The sequence below is a fragment of the Ammodytes marinus genome (genome assembly GCF_949987685.1).
Source record: "Ammodytes marinus genome assembly, chromosome: 15".
In the NCBI taxonomy this organism is placed as follows: Eukaryota; Metazoa; Chordata; class Actinopteri; order Uranoscopiformes; family Ammodytidae; genus Ammodytes; species Ammodytes marinus.
The window spans coordinates 16,899,353-16,920,010 of NC_137219.1; the positions used below are offsets into that span (position 1 = coordinate 16,899,353).

At 43.8% G+C, this 20,658-nt stretch overlaps 1 protein-coding gene across 3 annotated transcripts; it reads left to right on the plus strand.

The window, feature by feature from the left end:
* The first annotated feature begins 492 nt into the window (after positions 1–492).
* Positions 493–20,648, plus strand: cep170ba (centrosomal protein 170Ba). 3 transcript variants are annotated; one of them, XM_080042584.1, is made up of 18 exons: positions 493–633; positions 1,592–1,729; positions 3,611–3,700; positions 4,633–4,711; positions 5,304–5,362; positions 6,052–6,214; positions 9,581–9,709; positions 10,514–10,981; positions 11,090–12,027; positions 13,067–13,205; positions 13,316–14,914; positions 16,051–16,303; positions 16,704–16,836; positions 17,665–17,787; positions 17,883–17,971; positions 18,355–18,448; positions 18,538–18,589; positions 18,710–20,648. In XM_080042584.1, the coding sequence occupies exons 2-18, from the start codon at positions 1,625–1,627 to the stop codon at positions 18,922–18,924; spliced, it is 4,728 nt and encodes a 1,575-aa protein (XP_079898710.1). In that variant the 5' UTR covers positions 493–633; positions 1,592–1,624; the 3' UTR covers positions 18,925–20,648. The 3 variants fall into 3 exon arrangements, with proteins under 3 accessions (XP_079898710.1, XP_079898712.1, XP_079898711.1); XM_080042586.1 differs by having other exon boundaries at positions 16,156–16,303; XM_080042585.1 differs by having other exon boundaries at positions 9,584–9,709.
* Positions 20,649–20,658: the final 10 nt, after the last annotated feature.

A 20,658-nucleotide genomic window follows, 5' to 3' on the forward strand; every position in this document is an offset into this window, starting at 1 on the left:
AATGACATTTTAAAGTTAGAAAATATACTTATCGGTGCTCTGTGGTGGTCAAGCTGTCCTATATAATATAGAAACAGTTTTTAAATAATTTTTAAAACTTTTTGGCATTGAGGCTTCTGCAATTTCTTGAAACGTGGGCCTATCAGCCTATTGCCACATAGGCCTACAACAGCTATATCTACAACAAGTTAATATCAGCCAAGAAATATTTTTTTTATGTTTACAATGTGCTTAAAATACGATCAATAATATTCATAGTAAATAATATTGATATTATAGTGTGCCAAATGTTGATCTCTTACCCATGCTACTCTTTTTTCCCGCTCCCGGAAATCAAACAGAGTGAGACCTCTCCCCACACTACTCGTCTCTGTTCACAGCCCCGTACAGCGTCTGATCTGGCTTGTCGGGCTACGTCACCGTCACAGCAGCAGGAGAGGCGTTGGAGCAGAGTTTCGGCCGGTTGTCATTACGACGAAGAAGAAGAAAGAGGGTGTGAACTGAATTTACCTGTCCGCTCTTACCTGGCGTACCTCCTGTTGTACATGTCGTGTGTCGTCGAGTTTCTGTCGCTGTAGGACGTCCAAACCAACGCTGGCTTTATTCAGGAGAAAAACGGAGAAGGCATTAAAGGTAACGTAACGTCCTTGATGTGAATATACCTCTGGAAAAAAACTCGTTTAGGTCCAACCGAAAGGTTCATTGACGTTAGCTTAACAGCCTAGCTGTCACCGACACACTCACAGCCGTCAGCGTTGTAAAGTAGGCTATCTGTACTGACATAACGAGACATTAACACGTTTGAATTCAAGATATAAAAGCCTACTTCTGGCTAATATTCCTTTGGTATAATGTTATGGTACCCAAGGTTACAGGAAGTAAAAATCACCTGAGCGTTGGAAGTTTGAGTGTAGCTGTCGTTACTCATAGACGCCACTTTGCAACAGGTTTCCAAGCGTGTTTAATTGAGCAGACACTGTTTATAAAGGAGTTTAGGCCTACATCAGCTGTATCTCTTTTTTAAATGAGGGAATACTGAATATCCTCTCATGTAGGCTACACATGGACACCTACCTGTGCCCCAACCTGCCTGACTCACCAGCAACAACACACTAATAATTACATTATCTCAATGGAAACACAGACAAACTTGTATTGGTTTGGATAAACAGGTCTAATTTACTGACATCCGCTGACATGATAACATCCCCTCGTTAATCTCCACGCTGAATCGTGCTGTCACAACAGTAGCCATATTTTAGGATACTTGGCATTGTTCAGGAGACACAGGTAGACTATTGCTCATTCATCATGCATTCCTCCTGAATGTCAAATCACAATACCTTTATCCTTTGGGTGTCTCTGTCTGAAAAGCCACCCCTGGTTGTTTTTAACATTCTTCGTAACCCTTTTGAACATTAACAATATTGAGTTGTTAATTTGTTGTTTATATATATATTTCTCAGGAACCCTGGATATTTTTTAAATTCCTTGTAAGTTTTATTTTGTGTTTTAAGTATTGGTTTAACATGTCCAACAATATTGACCATCTATATGTGTTTGCTTCTTCCTCTATATTTCTTCATGTCAGGATGCGAAGAAGGCCCTGACTCGAGGCCCCAAAATGAGCGTGACATCGTGGTTCCTGGTGAGCAGCTCTGGCACGCGCCACCGGTTGCCACGGGAGATGATCTTTGTTGGCCGGGAAGATTGCGAGCTAATGCTGCAGGTGTGTGGCTTTGTATGTTTTGGAACAAGACTCGAGGAGAATGTGTATGTTGTGTGTGTGTGTGTGTGGGCGTACGTTCCTGCTTTTGTGTCATATGAACCCTGACCGGTCTTCACTGTGAACTGTCAAATATTCTCCTGGGGTTTTTTTATATGCCCTTCACTGATGTCTGACAGCACAGCTATTCACGTCAATGTGTGAAACAGCAGTGGGGCGGCTCCTTGCGTGCTTTCGTTTGGAGTGTGTAACCCAGTGATGGTGGCCTGCTTCACACAAAGTCGCCCCTGACAGCGCTTTTTTCCAACAATGACCTGAAACACAGCTGATGAATTCCACTGTGTTGCTTTTTGCCGTGCCGCGTCTGCCGCAAACACAATTTTGGTTGTGGTCCCTGTGTAATGCTTCCCCTCCCAATTTTTTTTCTTCTTCTCCTCACTCTGTATTTAGACCAGCCAAATAGGAATGTTGCCTCAGAAACAGTTGTTTATACTTTCCCCTCAGTCAGTGCGGTATGCTCGGAGAAGCAGTGCCAACCACAGAGGTCGGGTGGATTGAGAAGTTGCTCATGTCCACATTTAGGCGTCGCCACGGATCCTGGAAAAAACCTCCAAACTTCTCCCGGTCTGACATGATGAGGCAGACTTTCTGTTTTCTTCTATTGCTCTGCTTAAGTGCTAAGGACTGCTTCCTGATCTTGCATGCAGTCAGTTTCTGCATCAAATCGTCTTACTTTTTTTATTTTTTTCTGTGTTTGTAGCTCAGTGCATTTTTCCCCTCAAACCACAGTTGAATATCTGTAACATGAGAATCCTGTTTGGCGTGAAAAGCAGAGATTCAGTGTTAGTGAAGAAGTCCTATCAAATTGCACCGCAAAGGGCCTCGACTTGGAATGTTTGGACTTTCCATGACAACTGGTGTGTGTGATCAATGTATCTGTATCTCCATGACCTATAATTAGCCTCCTACAATTATAGGGACTGCACTGAGTCTAGTTCAGCAGTGTATTCATTGTTTCCTAGTGCAGTAGGTGACAATTTCTCCGCGATAAAGGGTTCAAAGTGAAGCAAAATTACGAAGGTGGAATTCTTATCAGTACAGTTTTCACAAGAAGTCCACGGAAAAAGGCCAACACGGACCGTACATACAGCCTCTGAAGCCTGTTAATTCCAGTTAGTAGGTGGTGTGGAAGAATGCATGACAACCCTGTAAACGGACCATTGTAGGCCAGTGGTAATTCTGCAAATGAGTTCGGCAGTCACCTTCAATCTTTGTGATTTTTGCCTAATGAGCATAGGAGAGAAAGCTGGTGAGTCAGTCAGTGTGCATAGCTTGTTTGTACTTGTTTGCACAGTAATTGATGAGCACACATTGAGAAGTCAGCACATTTTCCCTCTGTTGGGAGGAAGGTGGACGATGTGCACAAAGGACTTGAGCAGAGTTAGACTTGTATGGCTGCATAATGATAACTTTTTTATTGATTAATCTACTGATTATTTGCTTGATTAATAATTAAGTCTAGAGTTTCCTAGAAATGAAGTTGTTTTCTTCAAGTGTCTTATTTTTTCTGACCAGCAGTCCAATACCAAAAGATATTATGATGTCAAACTGAGACAATTACTTAAACCATCTTTAGGTAATTGTAATGTATTCAGCGATCCTGGAGAACGCTTGTTGTCAAAATGACTTTTTTTTGTCAAAATCAGTGAATATCTCATCTGGTCTGCTTCCTGAGAAGATATTCATTGATTTTGACAAAGTGATTTTGACAACAAGCCTTCTCCAGCATCGCTGACTCCACCCTTTAAACTACCAATTATGAAATAATTTAAATTTATTTTCTGCGTATGGACTTATTTCCGCTCTAATGTCTTTGGTTTGCAGTCTCGCAGCGTGGACAAACAGCACGCTGTGATCAACTACGACGAGAACACGGATGAACACATGGTGAAGGATCTGGGCAGCTTGAACGGGGTGAGTGGGTCCATCTGTAGTGTCGGACTACCTGCCTCGGCCCACAGCCATAAAGGAGCCGGCCTCTGGGACTCCCTAAAGACTCCGCTCCAACAAATAACTCCCCGAGCACAAAATACCCCCTCTCTGTCTCTGTGTGCCAGACACTGGGGCTGTTTGGTACAACAGTAGTAATCAAGAGAATGGATTTTCCTGCTGGCCTGGACCCCCTATTTTTTTCTTTCTATCCCTCTCTGTAGCCTGTTTCTCTCTCTCCCTCCCTTCTCTTCACCGCTCTGTTGCCACCTCATTGAACCATTATCCCAGTGAAATCCACAGTTGAGCAGTGGGAGAAACCATTCATTGTTCTCACAGAGTAGTGTTTCTTTTGGCCCTGGTAACCGCAGCCAAACTAATCAGAGCAGAACAGTGCATGGAGGACCTCTAACTGAAATCCAACATGGCTGTGTTTTCCCTCCACATTTTCTTTCTTTATTTTGTATGGAATGAGATCTGTTCTCAGATTATCTCTCCTCTGCACACTTCAATCATTATCCCTCTTCACATTAAATGTATAGAGGGACTGTTGTAGTGAAAAAAATGGCTTTGGTAATCCGATGATCACCTCTAGAGCCTCTCCCTCATAAGTTGTTATTTCAGTTAGGTGAACGCCAAATTGATCAACAAACTAAGCGTTATATCACACGTTATTTACTTTCACCTGGCATTCTACAAAAGCCCAGGCGGCCTTTGCATAACAGCTTAATCTCATCAGAGTTTCAATGTGCAGCTGGATTAACTTTAAATGGGGGAAAAAAAGCCAAGCACCTTACTGGGTGTGAGCCACAGGGAGGCAGAGATCCTGTCACCTGTGACTCAACACATTCCCTTCCTCGATGACCATTGGAAAGTAAGTTGAGCTTAATGTTATTTTGTGTTCTCTTCCTTTGCAGACATTTGTGAATGACCTACGAATCCCAGACCAGACATACATCACCCTCAAGCTTTCTGATGTCATCCGCTTTGGATATGATATCCTTTTTATTATATTGGGCATTTTTAAGTTTTTAGTCACACGCTTAGGCTTAACTTTTTGTTGCTGTGTTCTTCATGTATTGGCAAGCTTTCTGTTATTCAGTTGGAGCGGTTTAAGTCGCTGATGCAGCCCCACACTGAAACAAATATTTGACATATTTATTTTACCCTCTGTGGTCTCTCTAGCTCCCTCGGCATGTTAATCCCCCTCTGGTTTTTCAGTCAGGGGTTTTAGATTATGTTCAACTGTTGACTGAAAGCCGCCTGCACCCTTTGACCCCCACTGCAGAAAACTCAGGAATGGTGAAACTTAAGTTAAGATAAGCGGGTGGAAATCTGTTAAGAAAACAGAGACACCTAGAATTGTTTGTGACCAGTATGTGAGTGGTTTCTGCACGTTTCAAGTGTGTCGCTGAAGATAGGAGCGTGTTTGAATTGCAACAGGTCTGCACTGCTTATCAGTTTTCCCCCTCCTTGACAACGAGGCATGAAATAAGTACTAACTGCAGCAAACTGTGAATATCTAAGTAGACGTATTATCACATTGTTTTACTGTAAGAATGTCTGTGTACCTTAACTGGCCGTGCACATGCTCATCTATATATCCTGGAGAAGAGTCAACACAAGGTCCCAGAGGAAGCTCTTAAAGTAAGTCATACTGACAGCGTCCTTAAGCTGGCAACGTTGAAATGCATTTCAGCATGACAAAGCGCAGTGCTCTACTATAATAAATTGTTAACTTTCTTTTGAATCTTACCCCAGTTGTCTCAACGTTTTAAATGGTTGTGGCCTGAAATGTGATGTAACATGTGCAACCTTAGTCAGGGTTCGGTGCCAACTGTTGTCAGGCATTCTGATGAGCTCTGTGCTGTGAAACAAATTGGATAACCAGTGTGAGGGTGTTGGGAGTGTTGGAGCTGATCTTGTTTACTACCCTTGTGTACACACTATCTTTGCTAATCTTGAATATTTGAATGCCTTGCTTCTGTATCTCCCCCCTGCACTGTGTAAAACTCAATTCCTTCTAAACAAAGCTACCCGGACAATTACCTATTTGTTTGGTTTTTAAGTGTAAAAAAAAAAGACAAATTGTAACTTTGAAGTGTTAACACAAATGTGTACAAGTTGAAACATTTGTACACATTTTTGTAACTAAATGAATGAATGAATACTAGTAAATAATATCCATTGTTAACCATAACAACTTGGACCTAACACTGAGTCCCTGGTGGATATTCTTCCTTATTCTGAATGTGTGTGAGGACAGTTACAGCCGTGCTGATAGTTGTCTGACGGTTCCTCACATCCTGCTTCCTCTCCTGTCTCTCTTTGTGCAGCATGAGAAGTACACCAGCCAGTGGCAGGTTAGCATAAAAGCCCTGGAGGCCAAGGCCAAGGAAAAACAACAGCAGCTCCAGAGCCCGGAGAAGAGCAAAGGCGCCCCCGTCCCCAATGTCCAACAGCAAGACAGAGCTGAGCCAAGATCCAACTCAATCACAGGTGAACAACTTTGTGTCCACATGCACTCAATCCATCATGGCTGTTATCAGAAGTAAAGGCAGCAGCTTTTCTGATAACAGAAGCAGGGTGATTGTTTTTGTCGCCTGAGGGGAACTGAAGTGGATTTGAATACCATGTGCACACACACACACACACACACACACACACACACACACACACACACACACACATACACACACACACACACACGGTTGTATTGCAAAACTTGTGAGGACTTTCATTGACATAATGCATTCTTGACCCTCAAATAGCTCTTTAAAGGCCGTCCCCAAGTGAGAACCGGACAAAATGTCCTCACTTTCCAAACGTCTCCTTGGTTCTAGGGTCTAAATCTTAAATTGGTTCTCACAAAAAAAGTTGTACAAGCACACGCACACACACACACACACACACACACACGAGGAAGAGGAAGTGTCCATGCGTATCCATGTGCCGAGTGGCTTTGACTGTAGATCACTTGATAAGCCGGATCCGGCTTCTTTTATTAACTGGTACTAGATTAGGCTCATGTGTGAGCCGAGAGGCCGAGCCTTACAATCCTGATGTCAGTGAAGAAATTGATGTTGACATCCCAGAGTTGGCAGAATGCGGTATAGTCAAGGAAAGAGGTGGCCAGACAAGCGCAGGGATCAAGAGTTAAGTTTGGTACGGTCTTATCTCTAAGGGCCATGCCTGCCTGTCCTGCTGACAAGAGGTGGGGTGCTGCCAAAACACGCCGATGATGGTTCAACACGTGTCGCAGAAGAATTAGTAAAGGTGTCCAGGCTTTAGCTGGCAAGTTTGCACCTCTTACCTTGTAGCTTGGGGTTTGGATGTGTTGCTGCTTTTATTTCCAGTGGCTCTCATGCCCTCTCTACCCAGAGCTGAACTGAGTAAATCGTTTCGAACAGTCAGAAAATTGTTGGTTCAAGAGAAACACTCGAATGGCACTGAATGAAGCTCATTCACGCCGACAAAACATTTTCCAGCTGTTGTTGATATAGTCATTCTCGTGCTTTCTGCTTCATATTCACCCATGTGAGCTTCGAGAGAAAACTAGAAAAGTCTTTTTGAATAGGACTCATCCAGCACTTGGCTCGTATACTTTTAGAGTGCCTTTACACATAAGTCATTGAACTGCACAACTTTGGAACACATGTAGGGAGCTTTGTAAGAAGTTTCTCACTAGGATAGGAATACGGTTGTATCCCCTGTAGCTATAGGCTAACCACACTGATCCTGTAAACCTGTGGCTGCACACTATTGAACACAGCTACTGCCTGCAGCAATACCTGCATTGTTGTGACCCAGTGCACCAATCAGATAGCTACACTAGCCTATGTCGCTACACATACAGTCACTAGAAGATAAGAATATTGTTTTTCATAGTATTTTACCAAAAATAGCGGCACACGCTTGGACATGCTCGTGTAGAAAAGTCTGCTGCTGTTAACGTCCCAGTGAGAAATGGCTGCCTGAATTCCTCTGTTGACTTCATGCAAATTGATTCTCTTTGGCTGAATTTGTTTGACTGGAGGCCTCGATACAATGTAGTTCTTTGTTTACCCTGGAATAGATCAATATTAATTTGATTTTTGCTTTTATGTGTGTATTTTCTTTAACTATACGTACAAATCATGTTAAGTTCAATTCTGTCACTTACAGTGGGGCGAGGGAGCAGTCAGTGTAATTTTTTTCCTCTGTGTGCTCTTGCTTGGTTTCCCCTGCAGCTGTACAGGATGTGGAGTGTGTCCAATCCTCCAGCTGTCTGCAGGACAGGACACTGCACTTGTACAGTGTGTGACTCAGTCAGGCCTACTTCAGTCTGACAGGACTTTGGGCTATTTAGTATTTACTAAAGGGGCCTGATATGGATAGTCCACTTGTTCCCTGATACAATGCACATCAGCAGGATTTAAAATGGCCTAATGTTTGAATGCGTCTTGAACCTAAAATATAAAAAGAATCACAATAATATTTTGACCTAATATCTTTGTATTTTACCTTGTTGTTGTCGTTGCTCACTAAAGATGGAGTCAGTGATTCTGGAGAATGCTTGTTGTCCAAAAAATGTTTTTGCCAAAATCAGTGAATATTTTCTCCTAATTGTGTGTGTGTGTGTGTGTGTGTGTGTGTGTGTGTGTGTGTGTGTGTGTGTGTGTGTGTGTGTGTGTGTGTGTGTGTGTGTGTGTGTGTGTGTGTGTGTGTGTGTGTGTGTGTGTGTGTGTGTGTGTGTGTGTGTGTGTGTGTGTGTGTGTGTGTGTGTGTGTGTGTGTGTGTGTGTGTGTGTGTGTGTGTGTGTGTGTGTGTGTGTGTGTGTGTGTGTGTGTGTGTGTGTGTGTGTGTGTGCTCCGTAAACGGTCATGCTGCTACACTTAACACATTTTCAGCGCACACATAGTACGGACAGGCAGTGGATCATGAGGAGATTTTCACAGATTTTGACATAAGGTGCTTTCATCAACATCTCCAGATTGGCTGACTCCACCTTTAATGAAACAAGAATTGCAACCTTACTCAGCGATGTGCACTTTCCACTTTAGTTGTGAACACTCACCCATGTTTTCTTTAGCTAAAAGGGGAGGGTTGAGTAAGGGGAAAGGAATTAGCAACATGCCCCTCTGCCCCTGTTCCCCCGCGTCACTGTGTAGATGTCTTATTGTGTGTGTCCAAGGCAACCGTGCTGAAGTGCTGTTGATACTTAGAATTGTGGAGACTCCGCTTTAAAATCCTATTAGCCAAAGTATCAAACAGACGAGCAGCATCTAGATGATGTGATTAGTGCCATATAATCCGGCTGGCATGTGAGAAGTGGCATTGCTAGCATCTCATACAACGTCAGAAAGACTATCAGGGTTATAACCATCCTTCCCTGTGGTTGCACCTGTATAGGGAGTATACACACACGGGTATGTTCAGACAATGATTGTCAATGTCTACAAGAAGCATTACTTTAGTTCAGTTGTTAACCTATAATATCCTCTTAATAAATCTTTTTTTCTTTGATGATAAGGATTAGTTTCATCCCTACTCGCACATAGAGGATTACAGCCGATATCCCAGATTGACCCTCATTAGTCTGTCTGTGTTATGGGAATGTGTGGGAATTGTAAAAAAAAAAAAAAAAAAGAAAGAAAAGAAAAAGCAAGCCAATGGCTAGGTCCTTTCTAAGCTCCAAGTTTCTGTGTTTTGCAACATTTTATCAGGTGACTATTGACTAACACATTCAAGAGGCAGTTCAAATTCAGTTGTTTGTCAGGCTCTTTGTCCTTGCCTCCCATTCCTTCCTGTGCCTGAGCGTATACATGTGCCTAATTGAGTGTCTGTGTCTGTGTTCGTGCTTGTGTTTGTGCGTGTGTCTGTTAGCAGCCACAGATTCCCCGATCTCCAAGCCTACTCCTCTATATGGCCAGCCGTCGTGGTGGGGGGAGGATGAGGACCCAGCCAACAGAAAGCACAACAGAGGTGGAAAGTCACCAGAACAGGAGTCAACAGGTCAGATTATGTCTGTTTTTTATTCGAACTAATGTGTACTATTATGACCTTTTTATATTGTTGTTTATATATTATATAAGTGTTTCTATCTTTTAAAAGAAAAATTTCAATTTGCATTGCAGTTATTTGTACTGGATTTGTATTAAATCTTTCCACATCTTTGCAATATATCCCAATTAGTAACAACGTGTTTTTGGTGGCACCGCTTATCTGATGCTCTTTGTGGGACAATGAGAGATGGATGGTGTTGAGGCACAAGGCAGGTCTCTGGCTGCCAGTTGCGGACTGTTAGCCTGGCCATATCGTGCCATGCCAGTGGGCAGTGGTGCCCGTCTGCCTTGTGATGGATTATGCCCCTCAAAGCTGCTGGATGGGGGGGGGGGGGGAGGAAAGGGGATTGTTTGCCTGATAATACCTGGGCTGAAACTGATAATTCCCACTCGGCTACTGGACTCTGAGCTCCTAAAGTGATATTTGGCCACATCCAACTGGCACCCGGGGACTAACTGTCAGATTTGTGTTTTCAGTCAAACAGCTGGAATCGTTGTGGTATTTTTGGCTCCCACTTTTAGGGATTGTGAAACAATGGCATCCCAATCATATCTATCAGTTCCCTATCTGTGTGTACCTCTGAAGTTTGACTTGTGGCAATTGTGAACTCAAAAAGGTTTTTTAAACAAAGGGCCATATTTTTTTTAAATTAATACCAACATTTTATTTTTCAATCGTCATTTTAATCATCATCTAATGCTCACTGTCTTTCCTAATGTTTGCTCACCTCTCACCCCTCTTCATTGCTAACAGACCCTGCGAAAGACGGGTCCAAATATGACGCCAACGGTTCACTGTACCAGCGGGAGCCCAGCTACTTTGAGATCCCAACAAAAGAAATCCAGCAGCGACCTGCCAAGAAACCGGAACCGTCGCAAGTCCACGAGGCTCCCACGAAGGACAGTCCAGATCCCTCTCTGTGTGTCCCCTCCACGCCCACACCTCCAGTGGTCCAGAGCCACGCCTCCTTCACTATTGAATTTGACGAATGCCTACCGGGCAAAATGAAGATCAAGGACCACGTGACCAAGTTTTCCGTCCGCCAACAGCGCAAGCTCCCTTCCAACGAGGCTGTCGCCGCACCCACTGAGGTCATGTCCGCACAGAGCAAAGTTGCTGATTGGCTGTCGCAAAGCAATGCTAGCATGACCAGGAGGAAGTCAGTGGCTGAGGGCATGTATAGTGAAAACAGTGACCCATTACGTCTGAGTATCACCAAAGGTGAGTCATAATGTTTTTTTTTTTTATTATTGTTTTTCTATTCCATCAATGGCTTTGATTGTAGTAATGCTAAGTCTCAAACTAACCTCGTGGTCTTTCCATCATCAGCAAACCAGCGAGAAGATGGCACCCACAGTGATCCAGAAGATCCTACAATCAATGGAAATGAATTTCTCAAATCGGAACCTCAGCTTGACCCCGAGGATTTTCCACAACCCCTTAGAGCCTCGCCACCACAATACCTTGCCTCCCCTGACTCCAAGGAGCCTTTGTCCTATTCCCCACCAGAGTCTCAGTCCCTATCCAGCTCGGTTAAGACTGACCCTCACCAAGCCTTTGTCATTGAATTCTTTGACGACAACCCAAGAAAGAAGCGCTCCCAGTCCTTCACCAATAACGGATCCCCACCTGAGCCCTCGAGCCTCATAGTCCCGATGGAGAAGGGGAGGAAGAGCACCAGCCCCACTGGCGATAGACACGGCCCGTCTCAGGCCTCCAGCACTCTGCCAACCAAGCGATACACCGTCCCCCTGAAGGGCCCTTCTTCCACCGGACCCCAAAGAGCTGGCTCTCTGCGGAGGGAGAAGACAGAGGACCGCATCAGCACCGGCTATTCCTCTCGCTCTTCATCATCCGCGTCCGTAAGGCCCTTCAGCAGTGTGGGCCGGAGATCCAAACTCGCCCAGGAATTCACTGCCGAACTACACAAGCAGTCCTCTTCGGCCAGCTGGGAGAAGAACGCACCGAGCGCCCCTACAACAGCAGCTAAAGCAGAGATAGCTAAAACTGAAAGAGCGGTAGTCGCAAAGCCTAGTCCCCCTCCATCTTACTCTCCCTACCAGCCACAGACATCCTCTCCCATCGACCAGCCCGTTCCCCTCAAGACTCCCATGATGCCCCAGGTTCCTCAGAGTGTGGAGGTCCACAGCCCCCATGTCGGCCTCAGACACGAAGAGGAGGACAGTCTGAGTGATGCAGGAACCTACACCATTGAAGCAGATCTTCAAGATGCAGAGCTGGAGGAGGCACGGAGCAAGATTGACCAGGCAAGTCTATTCCCTCCATTTTATTGACATAAATTGTATATGAGAAGTTGCTTTGGCTGATCTTAACGTGCTGCATAAAAGGAATACGTTGGCTTTGCAGCTTCCCACTGTCCTGTCTTTTGGGAGAAAGTCTAAAGCAGAATGGGCCATTATTAGACATTTTCTCATTTTCTTTATTCCCGCACTTATCTGCTTGTACTGCTTTGTTCCTGACAGATTTTTGGTGTTTTTGAGAGCCAAGAGGAAACCAACGAGAGTGAAGCAGAAACCTCATCAGCATTTAGGCCTGTTATTGTTCAGAGCAGTGAGCAGCATAGGCAGAGTAGCTGTGGGGAGGTGAGGCCAGCTCCAGAACAGGGACAGAGTCTGGTAAAGGTATTCCTTCCTGCACAGGGTGGGATTAATGAGTAGATGGAATAATCAATAACTCATTTCCAAAGACTATAAATGAACGTACGGGCTCACTAAACCAAAATGTTCAAACGCACAAACCAGCCTGCATTGCTATATCTTGATTTGCCTTCTTGGTGTTTCGGCTCTTTTATTTATTTTATTTTATTTTGGGTGATTTCTAGATTTGCCTCATCTTTCCTCACAGGTTCTGGGTTCCTCATTGTTTCGGTTTTTCTTCCTAACCAAATATAAGGAGCACAATCCATGTTTTTATAACAGTTAAACTCACATTTTAACACACACTTGAACAGATTGGTGTATGGTATCTTCTTTTTTTTTAGATTATTATTATAGAGATATTTCTCTCTTAGATTATTTCATTGTATACATTCTATTTATGTTCTTTAAGATGATTTTACTTATATTCTCTAGGTTTATATTAATTCTATGTTTGTGTGCTCAATCTGACCGCAGCAAATTCCTTGTCTGTGAAAACATAACTGTTAAACAAACCAATTCTGATATTAACCTAATATATTAAGTTTCCTGCTAAGGAAATCCCATAATTAAAAACTGTATGCTGAAAATGTTTAATCTTTCTATTTCTTTGAAAGATATTGAATAAGTTGGTTGTTATCCCACTCAGGTTCCGGCAGCAGGTGCAGTGTTACATGGGGCTCCTAAGTGGATGTCTTGCTGGGCCAGCTTGGCAGACACCTACACAGAGTCTTGCCCCTCGTCCGGCCCCTATGACATTTCTTCCCAGATGGAGCTGTCAGGAGGGGGTAAGACACGAGTCCATTTGAAATGATAATGAGACGCCCCGATGAATATGAATGATATTCTCAGTCCGTAACTCGTGATTAATATATGCATTAAAACTGTTTCACTTCAGCGCGAGGTACAATGGGCAGACACCATGACAGCCCCGAGTCGGACGGTTCGAGATCTCGCCGCGTCCTGCCCCAGCTACCGCAGGGGGAGAAGAGTGACACTCCAACTCCCAGCATTCATGTTCATTATGACCAACATTCAACCTTCAATGTAGAGGAGGATAGCTTGCTGGCCCCCAGGTCTCTGGACGGCCTTCACAGGTTGTCTGTTCAGGACGACGTTGAGCCAGACAGCCTGAGTGACGCCAGCAAGTCAGATGATTCTGTGGTAGATCAGAGGAGGAGGCCCACGTCAGACACAGAAGACAGGATAAATATGGATGAAGCCAGACTCTTAGGCAAGTCTTCATTCTACGTCGAGTCGGAGACAACTGCGTCCAAACCTGAACATGACGGCTCGACATACAGCTCTCCTAGCAGTGACAAAAAAGCCTTCTCAACAGCCACCCTCACCAGAAAGAAAGACAACAAGGAGGACACTGGAAAAGTCAAGACCAGTTTGTCGCCGCCCGTCCTAGGCCAGGGCAGACAGAGTCCAGAGACTAGAGAGGGCATGTCATCCCCATTAATCAGACAAGAGAGCTTCACCAAGGAGCGGCCTAGCAACGCCAGACTGCCAAATATCTCCAGCCAGCCTGTTCTGAGAGAACCGGACACTGCGTCATTCCAGGGAGTCGACACTCATTCTTACCTCAAAGACACGGAGGATGTTCTGGCGGTTCTTGAAGCCAAATTCCAAGCAGGACAATATTTAACAACACCGTGTCCAATAGCGGACTCTCTTTCTGGGGAGTCTGATTTGGATACGTCCAGCACGGTCAGCCAACATAGCAGTAAGAACCGGCAAAACGCACCGACCCAAAATCCCCCCCCTGTTGGTGAATTCCAAAGGGAGAGGTCTTCAGCCAGTATAGCTAGTATGGACTCAAATTACCAATCTACCAGATCAGAAAAGCAGCGCTCTCAGGCAGTGGAGAGCAACCATAAGCCTGAGCCTGTCAGGAGGCCGGTCGGGCTGGGGCGTGGTGTCGGGAAACGTGGCTCCATAGACCTGAGCGACGACCCTCCGAGCTTACCTTACTCGGATCAGGAGTCTAACAACTCCCAGACGCGCAGAAAGTACACAGTGCCCCTTCAGAAGGAGGACGGCAAGCCCTCCAGACCATCCGCTACATTGAGCCGTGCCCAGAGCTTGTCTGCCCCGAGGCCCACCAGAGCGTCCATGCTGCGACGCGCTCGTCTGGGAGACGCCTCAGACAACGAGGGCACGGAGACAGACAGGCTGTATCAGGAAGCTAGCGGCGCCCAGGCTAAGCAACCACAGGAGAGCAAGAAACCTTCCAGGCTGGATCTGCTGGCCATGCCTCGTAAGCGGACCAGCTCCTTCAACACACCCAGCGACACCGAGGCCTCCTCCGCCCCGCAGTGGAGCGGCAGGAGCACGGGATTCTCCAACCGCAGCACAGAGTCCACTAACAGCAGCTCATTTAGAAGGGCCTCTACCGCCAAGCCCTCGGACAGGCCACAGAAACCTGCGCTCGGCAAGACGCCAATCACACGCGGCCGTTCGAGCAGTGCCAAATATGCCAGCAGCACCGCAAGTGAGTATCATGCATGCAGACATCCCACACATACCTGTTTAATTGAGTTTAAAGATATGTTGACGCGTAAAAAAACTATTTACTCCCATCTTAGTCAAACCCACTACTGTTGAAAAGAATGACTCTGTTTCTGGATTGGAAGCATTACAAGGTCTGTTGTTTATCGAGCACAGTGGTGAATTGGTTTGATATACCTTCATGGTCCTCAGTTTATCCACCGTATGTTTCAGGAATAACACTGTAGTTCTATTAAAACGGGTGTTTACTCTGAACTTTCACTAACATTAATCACACTAACAGTCAGGTCTGTATTTTGGTGGCAGCGCAACGACAAGCACAAGCAGCACTCAGACTGTATTTCCACACAGTAGAATTTAAATTGCTATTGATGCAGTCCTCAATCAACTGCATGAGCAAACTATTTTGTTAGTATTTATTTCTGTTATAATACAAATGAACTGATGAAAAAACACACACACACACAGTCTGCCTGTTCTTGCCGGTTTGTGCTCCTGTGTGTTCACAACATCCTGCCGCTCCTCACCTTCCAGACAACGTCATGATTCCCAGGAGAAACTGATTCTTTATTTACTCACACATTTGAACCAAAGTATCGAGTGTGCTCAAAGACACCCACTCATTCTGCATTGCAATTTGCATTTGTCGTTGTGCTGGCACTATTTAGAAAACGGCCTCCATACTACAATTCTTTTTAGTAAAAATTAGATTTTCCTTAATAATCTGTGTTCTCAATGAGAATTCTGTGGCCACGATGATTACAATCCTAGGCTAGTCTTATTTCTCTATATGTGATACTAATGATCAGCTGCTGTACTGTGGATGTCGAGGCTCATTTCACTTATTAATTAATTCTTTTCAATCTGGAAAGAAACTTGCTTTAGCCATCTTTCTGATAAAAGTGTATCTGTAGAAATGAGCACGTCCACAGCGACACTTTGTCTCTTGTTCTGGGGGTAGGATTTTGGTGACGACATTCGAAAAAACTTGGTGGTGTTTTTTTTTCCTAGCCTGTATTCTTTGATTTTATCTTTTTTTTTTCTCTCTCTCCTCCTGTCTTCCCAACTTCTCTATCTTTAACCCCCTCCCCGTAACTCAAACCAATTCACGACGGGCAGACTCCAGGAGACGCCAGAAAGGCTCCGACTATACCTCTACCTCAGACGAGGAGTACGACTCCAACCAGAGCACTCCTAAACACAAACGCTCCCAACCTTCCTCAGCTTCCCACAGCCCGCGCAATCGCTCCAGGACCCGCACTCAGCCCGTGGTCGCCCTGCGTCCCAAAGCCCGCGGCAGAGATTCAGAGGATGAGAACCAGCAGGGAGAGAACTACAACCATTGGTCCAACCACAGTGCCGAGATCGCACGGTAAGGAATATTTATGAAGTGTGAGTTTTTTTCTGCTTTACATGCTAATATGATTTTCAAAGGTTATATTGACGTGCCTTAAGCTAATGAGCAATGAGACGATGCTACCTTAAATAAACGATGGTAATTTGACTGCTTCATCTTTATTTCGTTGATTTACTGCAATGGCCCCGGAGAACACCGGGATATTGTGATATATGCATAGTTTGTATGCCCTACACAGTGGATATGTGTGTTTTTGATTTTTGTTCAACTAATTTTCAAATGTTAAATATGTGAAAGATATACGCTGCTTCCATTCCAGTAACATTTCAGTCAATGTATTCATTTATTTATTGTTATGGAACATCTGTGCAAAGGGCATCAGCCATCTTTCTAACATGTGTGTCCTCCCTACTAGGTTGAGTCAAGACCTGGCTAAAGACCTCGCCATCTTGGCCAGAGAGATCCATGACGTGGCTGGTGACGGTGATCCACCAAACCCTGGGACAGAGAGCAGGGCGCCCGTCTCCACAATGACCGCTCACGAACAGGTACATCCAACATCAAACGTTATTCGGTTACTCTTTACAATAAGGGAACATGTATCAATGGTTAGTTAAGGCTTAGTTTATGTTATTAAGGGTTAGCTAATGCTAGACATTACCTATGCATGCTTTGTTTTTTATGGTTAGTAAATGCTTTGCTAAGCATTAGTTAAGGAGCACAACAGTAAGTTATTCACCAACTGTTCATGGGTAGTCATTAACGGTTAGCTTATGCAAAGATAACGCTTATTTAGCATTAACTAAGCCTTAACTTACCATTAATTAGTGAAACCTTATTATAAAGTGTTACCCGTTATTCTCAGGACTGTTTCATGCTCTATCCAAATATTCTCTTTATCACAGACTAGACTAAACTCTTTTACTTCTTGATTGCTCTGCTTTGGCTATCCTCATCTGATCAGATTAGACCAGTGATGTAACGTGACTGTCTTATCTCTTCGCTTTGTTTAACACATCAGCCTAAAGAGACAGTCTGTCAGTCTCGCACTTCAAAGCCTCTGGAAACCTGCTCTAAGATAGTAAAAATCAATATATAATTTCAAATGTGGGTTTGTCAATAAGCTTTAAAACAAATCTGATTTGAAAATATGTTCAAAATTCTTACTGTGTCCCAAGAAGCCAAAGCATAGCCTGTCTCATCCAAACTGAATTTCTGTAAAGTTTATCAAACTTAATTGACAATATCTTTCATTTGGATTGATAAATAAATATGCCTTACTCTTTTCAGATGCTTTACTATCATGCAACTTACAACTTGGATTTGGGTTTACAAGGGCTATAACACTAATTTCCAAAGTCTGATTTGCTTTGCAGCTGAGTCATCGTATCCCAGAGGCTGGATTAAACTACCAGAGAGGCCAACCAAGTTCTACACCTGACCAGAGCTCGGGTGACCGTGAACAGAACTCCAGGCAGCGAGCTCACAGCAGAGACGAGGTCAAACACCAATATGCCAAATTCATCCATTATATTATTTTTTTCAACAGTCCTGGTGAATCAGTTTTGAAACATGTTATTTTTTTTGTATCCAGGTCAGCGTGGACGATCAGATGCTAAATCCAGTGTCTCAGGTCATAGGGGCAATCAGAGAAAACACTGAGCAACTTGCTGACAAAATCAAGTAAGACGTCAATCAGTACACACGCACATAAACAGCCATCATTCCTAACAAGTGTATCTGAGTGAATCGGCAAACAGACTTACATACTGCCTGACAATATGGTACTGAGAGGACTAATCTTCTGAATAGATGAGATGCAGATAACACCATCAGTGTTTACAATGTTCCATTCTGAGCCACGAAACAGTAGCATATCAAAGCAGTAAAATATGTTCTGGTATCCCTTGATTGTATTGATTTAATTCTACCCAGCCACCATGATTAAAAAGCTTCAGGAAGGTCTCAATCCCTCAGTGTTCCAGACTACTATCAACAGAATGTAGATTGTCCTTTTCTTTAAGAACACCACCATCTAACAACGGAATTTGGCATTATTCCTGCAGGGTGCTATTCCAGGACAGGATGGATATCTGGCGGGAAATTGAGGCCAAGGTGAATTCTGACAACGACGTTCCTGTTGTCAAAAACTCCAACAAGGTCGGTGACTTGCACTTCTCCCTCTTCATGTTAAGTGTTCTGTCGATAAATGCCGTTTGCTTGAGCTGAGTCGAACATCTGTATTTCAGGAAATCACGTCCATCTTGAGAGACCTCAGGAGAGTTCAAATACAACTTGAAGGTGAGTCAAGCCGACCCTTTTATCAACAATGCAGATGAGATAAATATGATGAATAATCTTTATAATACTTTTAATATTGTGAATAATCAGCTAATAACTAGACTACACCCACCTCTCCAGTCTTTAACACAGTGCTGGAGCCCAGTGAGCAGCCTGAAGCTTTCAAAGCCTCAGCCTCCTCCTCATCTTTATTGCGTTCCTCTCGAGCCCCCGCATCCCGAGACTGGAGAACAGTCCACTCTGTCTCCCGGCGCGGTGGAGGCCCCAGGCCCAGCGAGTCTGTCAGGAGAGCGGCCGTAACCCCGGACGATGCCAGGGAGGGATATTTGGTCTGAGACATGAAACAGATACACAGGTTCCACCACTGCTGACCTTTCAAAAAACAACAGGTGTTAGACCAATGAAACCAAGAGGGGAGGAAGTGATACACAGAACTCTCGCCTCCTGTACATCCCTACACACACACACACACACACACACACACACACACACACACACACACACACACTACTGCACTATGAGCACTACACACACCCACACAGCGGTGCAATTCACAGCGACGCCTGCACTAAACGCCCTTTAAATATGCACAGTGATTTAAGGAAGTAACAAAAGAAATTTCCCTATTTAACTCTTGACAGGCATCAAAGCAACAGTTGATTCTCTGTGTGTTATTTTGCCAATGAATTGACCAACATTGCTGATTTATTTTTAAAAGTTCTTTGTTATTACTTGGTTTATTTGAAAAGCCAGCCTGAGCATGAGCATCTCAGGGAAATCTACTGACGATTAAGATGTTTAGTGACAAATCACTTTTTTGATATTGTTTTATGGATATGTTTTGGGGGGGAAAGAACTGCAGTGACAGTATTACAGTAGTGTACCTGTATCCCTGTTAAACCCATTGCATTTCCTTCTATGTTTTTTTTGCCACTTTTTTCTCATTGTGGACCAGATTTATCAAAGAATGTAAAAAGTATTTATTTATATACTTTTGTGAGACACTGTTTCCAAGACAACATGACCTTGACAGAGTTTTAAAAAAAAATTCTAGTGCCAGATTAGTTAATATATGACACAATTGCTATCAACCAATTGCTTTTGTATAGATTTCTGGTAACATTTCCCAGAGTGTAGCGACTCGGTAGACAAATGCTGCATTTTGTGTAAGTGGAAATCTCTCAGGAATGTGTGGGAGGGACTCTTGTCTGTTCTTTAGTCACCTGGTAACCACAAACTCCAGTGGCTATCAAACAAGACTCTTCAAGAGCATTCCGCTCTAGCTTTTGTTGGTTTGTATTTGTGTCAAACACATAACAACTTCCATATGCTTACGAGCTATCGCAGCACTCGTGGTGAGACTTGAAATGTTCCCCTCAGTCACAAGGTCACTTTTAGATGGGTCCTCACATGACAGGAGAAGAAATGTCATTTTAGCTTTTAAATTGACAAAGACGATTGTGTGAAAAGTGATCAGATTATTAGTTTGTCACATGTTGTTGTCTGATCTGTAAATATGTCTTACAGATTACCTCTGAGATTTTGTCATTTGCACAAATGTAGTTCAACTTTATCATCCTGGACCTCATATGCTATAAAGTGAATGCCTATGCTCTCCTGTGGGATACATTGTAAACATTTGATGCTGTTGAGGTTGACGCGGGATCGAAGGCGACTCAATTCACCAGAAGGTCTGCTTCCCTCTTCCCAGTCCAGACTTGACACGAGATTGTTACTGGGAAGAGCCTACAAGTGCCACAGAGCTATGCGGTATGATGATTCATAATATGAAATCGAATGTTTGTCCTTTTTTGATGACTCACTCTTGCTGCTATTCTCCCTCTATGGGATAATTCCCCCTTTGCTTTACTCCACCTAAGTCCAAGCTACAGCCCGTTAAAGAGCTGAAATGTAATTGTTGTTTGTCAAATCTGTCTCTCTTTTTTTTTTTTTTAAATACTCAATTCACGTGTCCCTTCCTTTGACCCAGAATGATTTGATGTAATCTCTGTATGTTGTATTTATGTTCTGTTATCTGTGTAATTTTGTTAGCTGATGATTTCAGGTTT